General features: G+C 43.1%; 1 protein-coding gene across 2 annotated transcripts in view; it reads right to left on the minus strand.

Moving 5' to 3' along the window:
- Positions 1-6,000, minus strand: part of atp7b (ATPase copper transporting beta) — a 72,839-nt gene that overhangs the window by 22,716 nt on the left and 44,123 nt on the right. The window contains exons 5-8 of one of the 2 annotated variants that reach the window (XM_061889393.1): positions 5,411-5,572; positions 5,239-5,312; positions 4,965-5,148; positions 2,102-2,335 (exon numbers count right to left, since the gene is read on the minus strand). In XM_061889393.1, coding sequence (XP_061745377.1) covers positions 2,102-2,335; positions 4,965-5,148; positions 5,239-5,312; positions 5,411-5,572 — 654 coding nt within the window. Of the gene's footprint in view, positions 1-2,101; positions 2,336-4,964; positions 5,313-5,410; positions 5,573-6,000 lie in introns of both variants that reach the window. The other variant, XM_061889392.1, reaches the window with a different exon arrangement.

Here is a 6,000-nt window from a genome sequence, read left to right on the forward strand (position 1 = left end):
CACATGTATATATACACATATATACACACACACATATATATACATGTGTTTATAAATATATATATATATATATATATATATATACATATACATATATATATATATATATACATATATATATATATATATATATATATATATATATACATATACATATATATATATATATATACATATATATATATATATATATATATATATATATATATATATATATATATATACATACATACATTCCTCGCTCACTAATTGAGAGAAGGAGCGCACACTTTGCCGATGGATGCATCTTTAGAAAATATGATTTGCCTGAGCGGCTCAGAGACCCCAAGAGTAACAAGCAGTAGAAAATGTATTAGAAAGGACAGATAAAAAAATATATACATATTATAATAACTGATTTATTTTTTTATTTGGGATTTCACGCGGGACGGTTTTTGGACACGGGCGGGCCGGATCCGGTCCCCTGGATTACATACTTAAAGGAGAACACAATCATTATGAAAGACATGACGACGCATGGATTTTTTTTAATGCCTTCTAAATATTAACCCTTCTATTATGTTGAGGGTCAATTTAACCCATTTCAGTTTTTGTGTTGTTCAAAGTACTGGTTATCCTTTCTTTTTCTTGCTGAAATTTGGTGACTTTTCCTCATCTAGGGTCATGAACTGGTGTGTAAAATCTGGACACTTTGTTGTGTAGTGGAATGTCTTGCAGAGTTTGTATACAAAGATGATGTTGCTTTAATGTGGGTAAATAGCCAAAATAACCAAGTCTCCTTGATGTACTTTTTACTTTGATGTACAATTGTTTGTATTTTGATTGCCTCTGAGACCCAGAGTGTGAAGAGAGGGAACTTTCTCACACTTGTCCTTGTCACTGTTCTCATGTCATCTCTTTGACAAACTCACCAAAAATGAGCTCCAGAAGGATGACATCTGAGGAGACAAGGACAAGTGTGAGAAAGTTCCCTCTCTTCACACACCTGGCTCTGGGTCTCAGAGACAATCAAAATACAAACAATTGTACATCAAAGTAAAAAGTACATCAAGGAAACATGTTTATTTTTGGATCTGAACAGCTATTTACCCACATTAAAGCGCCTGGGTCAAAATGACTCGCAACATCTTTTTATACAAACTCTGCACAAACATTCCACTACACAACAAAGTGTCCAGATTTACACACCAGTTCATGACTCCACATGAGGAAAAGTCACCAGATTTCAGCAAGAAAAAGAAAGGATAACCAGTACTTTGATCAACACAAAAACTGAAATGGGTCAAATTGACCCTTAACATAATACAATTGGAATAAAAAATGTATTGTATGTCACTTTTCTAAATGTTTATATAACCTAAAATAAAATTGTTATTGGTTTAACCTGTTTTCTTGACTGTTTTGAGTGCATTTACACAGTACGGGTCAAAAGGACCCGCAACATAATCAATGTCATTTTTTCCAACATCATACAAGGGTTAAATAAACTTAAATAGAACTCTGCTTCCAGCGGAGCCAATGGAAGCTCCTCTATTTGACCCATAAAATCTGATAAATAACAATTCAAAAACCGTCACCAATACTCAATTTATATTTCGTGATTTGAATATTAACCAAGCATTAGGGATATTGTTGTTATACGCGCCAACGCAGGCCAACTATTTATTGCGGCCAGGTGATCGCTTCGTAGCTCACCTGGACTAGAAAAAGTCTGAGAAGGTATTCCGACAAGTTGGTACATTTTGACAGCCATTTAGAACTCGGAAATAGCCAGAATGACACAAAACGTCCACGAAACTAGGTGAGGAAGATGCAACTATATCATTATGTGCAATGTGATTTATCAACACTCATCACCGTTTTGCGAGCAATATTTTGCGTTTTATTTAGCACGTCGGTGCAAACACACGGCTGCAGGGTCGATGCTCGCGCTGCAAAGACAGACGAGTAACAGAGAATCCTCCATCCTACGTGTGCGTCAACATATTTGCATGGTCTGTCATAAATAAACATTTTTTTTTACATATTCAGCAACATCCTTTTATAATTTTACAGCTGCATCCTGGGTGATTTAGGGGTTATATATATATTTTTTTTTTACCTTGGCCACATGCTCCAGCCACCGCCCGAGTGCGATGAACACAAAAAGCATCGGTGGCGTGTCAAAGAACGTGACGGGGCTCTGCCGGGCTTGTTCCGCCATGGCCACGATCAGCACCACGGAGGAGTAGATGTAGGCAATGGAGGTGGCGAGCACGATCAGCACATCCATGTTGGCGCTGCCGTGTTTCAACGAGCGGTACGCTTGGACGTAGAAGTACCTGCCTCCGAAAATCTGACGAAAAAGCAAAGCTGAGTCAGCGTGGAAAAAATCTACCTGTCACGGCTCGGACTCGAACCCGCTTTCCCCCGGCAGCTGGGTCTGCCAGCACTATCACTGGCAGGCGCCAAGACACGCCCCTGCTAGCGCTGACCGCATCACGCCCACATGCCGGCAAGGCTGTGGGCGATCAGCACACCTGAGACTGATGAGGGCGAGAGGTATTTAGACCAGTGGACCCAAAGATCCTCGCCGGAACGTAGCCCTAATTCAGTAAGCTCCACGTCTCCGGCTCCTCTCCTGTGTCTCTCTCTCTCTCGCTCGCTTTGTCTCCCTCGTGCCTAGTCCTTATCTATCCTTGTCGTCTCCTGTTCCCACAGTACCTCCGTGTCTCAGCAGTGATCCGTGCACCTTGCCTGCTGGTCTCCCCCTGGACTCTGACTGCCTTCCTCGATCCTCGACCCCCTATGCTCAGACCTGGACTTCTGACGCCTCTCTCTCGTTCTGGATCATCTGCCTGCCTTCTTGCCTTGTTCCTTCTCTCGCCCAACACATCGCGGTAATACACAACAATTAATTACACTCATGGTCAAAACACACATACACCCTTTGTGGATTAGTCACACTTCTTTCTCTTGTTTTGTTTATATCATTATTGTTTGATTATTATATATATATTGTTTATATATATAATAAATCATAGAGCTATACTTCCCCCTTGTGTCTGTGCCGTCAACTCCCTCCTGCCAACCATAGCACTACCGTGTAGAAAGTTCTTGTAAGAATCGTAAAGCTTTGTCTCCCTCATGCCTAGTCCTTATCTGTCGTCTCCTGCTCCCATAGTGCCTCTGTGTCTTAGCAGTGAGCCGTGCGCCTCGCCTGCTGATCTCCCCCTGGACTCTGACTGCCTTCCTCGATTCTCGACCCCCCACGCTCAAACCTGGACTTCTGACGCCTCTCTCTCGTCCTGGATCATCTGCCTGCCCCACGGACTCCCTTCCTGCCTTGTTCCTCCTCTCGCCCAACACATCGCGGTAATACACAACAATTAATTACACTCATAGTCAAAACACACATACACCCCTCGTGGATTAGTCACACTTCTTTCTCTTGTTTTGTTTATATCATTATTGTTTGATTATTATATATATATTGTTTATATATATAATAAATCATAGAGCTATACTTCCCCCTTGTGTCTGTGCCGTCAACTCCCTCCTGCCAACCATAGCACTACCGTGTAGAAAGTTCTTGTAAGAATCGTAAAGCTTTGTCTCCCTCATGCCTAGTCCTTATCTGTCGTCTCCTGTTCCCATAGTGCCTCTGTGTTTTAGCAGTGAGCCGTGCGCCTCGCCTGCTGATCTCCCCCTGGACTCTGACTGCCTTCCTCAATCCTCGACCCCCCACGGTCAGACCTGGATTTCTGACACCTCTCTCTCGTCCTGGATCATCTGCCTGCCCCACCGACTGTCTTCCTGCCTTATTCCTCCTCTCGCCCAACACGTCGCGGTAATACACAACAATTAGTTACACTCATAGTCAAAACACAAATACACCCCTGGTGGATTAGTCACACTTCTTTCTCTTGTCTTGTTTCTATCATTATTGTTTGATTATAATAGATATTGTTTATATATAATAAATGATCGAGGTAAACCCCCTTGTGTCTGTGGCGTCAACTCCCTCCTGCCAACCATAACACTACCGTGTAGAAAGTTCTTGTAAGAATCGTAAAGCTTTGTCCCCCTCATGCCTAGTCCTTATCTGTCGTCTCCTGTTCCCATAGTGCCTCTGTGTTTTAGCAGTGATCCATGCGCCTTGCCTGCTGGTCTCCCCCTGGACTCTGACTGCCTTCCTCGATCCTCGACCCCCCACGGTCAGACCTGGACTTCTGACGCCTCTCTCTCGTCCTGGATCATCTGCCTGCCCCACGGACTGCCTTCCTGCCTTGTTCCTCCTCTCGCCCAACACGTCGCGGTAATACACAACAATTAATTATACTCATAGTCAAAACACACATACACCCTTTGTGGATTAGTCACACTTCTTTCTCTTGTTTTGTTTATATCATTATTGTTTGATTATTATATATATATTGTTTATATATATAATAAATCATAGAGCTATACTTCCCCCTTGTGTCTGTGGCGTCAACTCCCTCCTGCCAACCATAGCACTACTGTGTAGAAGGTTCTTGTAAGAATCGTAAAGCTTTGTCTCCCTCATGCCTAGTCCTTATCTGTCGTCTCCTGTTCCCATAGTGCCTCTGTGTCTCAGCGCCTCTCCTGCTGATCTCCCCCTGGACTCTGACTGCCTTCCTCAATCCTCGACCCCCCAAGCTCAGACCTGGACTTCTGACGCCTCTCTCTCGTCCTGGATCATCTGCCTGCCCCACGGACTGCCTTCCTGCCTTGTTCCTCCTCTCGCCCAACACATCACGGTGATACACAACAATTAATTACACACATAGTCAAACACAGATACACCCTTTGTGGATTAGTCACACTCCATTGTTTTGTTTTGTTTATATTATTATTGTTTGATATATAATAAATCATAGAGCTACACTTCCCCCTTGTGTCTGTGCCGTCAACTCCCTCCTGCCATAACACTGCCGTGTAGAAAGTTCTTGTAAAAACCATACCTGGACCGGCGTGCAGAGAAGGAAAAAGGCCAGGTTTAGGATGGAGAGCCCGGGCAGTAGGTTCTGCTCCTCTGGCATGGAGCCTCCATGTTGCTGGTGCTGACTGTCCATCACCATCATGTATATCATAAGGCCCACGACAGGCAGGCCAAACACTAGGCTGAGGAGGAAGGAGTTTTTCCATCTGTATTCATCAGAGGATGACAGTTTTGGGTTACCTTTTGCGTTTAAATTACTCAGATCTGCTGGTACTACAAAGGGACCAGATACTTGCTGTTGAATCTCTTCTGTGTGGCCAAGATTGTTTTTAATGCCCGCCTTCTTCAGACTGGCTTCAAAGCCCAGATTCTAGAGGAAGACACCGACTTTTATTCCAATCCCAAATTCAATGCACACCAACTAGTTCTGCACACCGCACAGAATCAGATCTGACAATGGATGTTTACCTGAATGATCTTGATTATATCTCGAGCTCCGATCACATCGGGGTCAAACTGGACGTGTGCTGTGTTGGTAGCCAAGGCCACAGAGGCGGAAAAGATCCCTTTGGTGGCAGTGAGCTTGGACTCAATATTGTGGGTGCATGATGCACACGTCATCCCAGTTATCTGTAGGGGCCGAAAGGTCATGGTCAGGAAATTTAGCAAGGTAATCAATCAATCATATATATATATATATATATATATATATATATATATATATATATATATATATATACACATATATACAGTATATGTATGTTATGGTTTCACTAAGGTGGAGGTGACGGCAGACTGACACCTGGGGGCTGTAATGTCCAAAGATTTATTTGATATATATATATAGACCATATATATATAATAATAAAACAATAATATAACTAGGGAAATGGAGTGTGAACGAGAACTAAGATTGAAAATAGTGTAAGGCTATGTGCGGGATTTAACTGGAGGGGTTTTACCGTAAGTGTTGGAGGTGCGTGTTGAGAGGAGCTGTGCTGTCAGGCAAGGGCAAGGCAGGCAGGGTTGTCCGGGGTGCGGAAGCGGGGTCGAGAGGC

This window comes from Nerophis ophidion, linkage group LG27 (genome assembly GCF_033978795.1).
Source record: "Nerophis ophidion isolate RoL-2023_Sa linkage group LG27, RoL_Noph_v1.0, whole genome shotgun sequence".
Classification (NCBI taxonomy): Eukaryota; Metazoa; Chordata; class Actinopteri; order Syngnathiformes; family Syngnathidae; genus Nerophis; species Nerophis ophidion.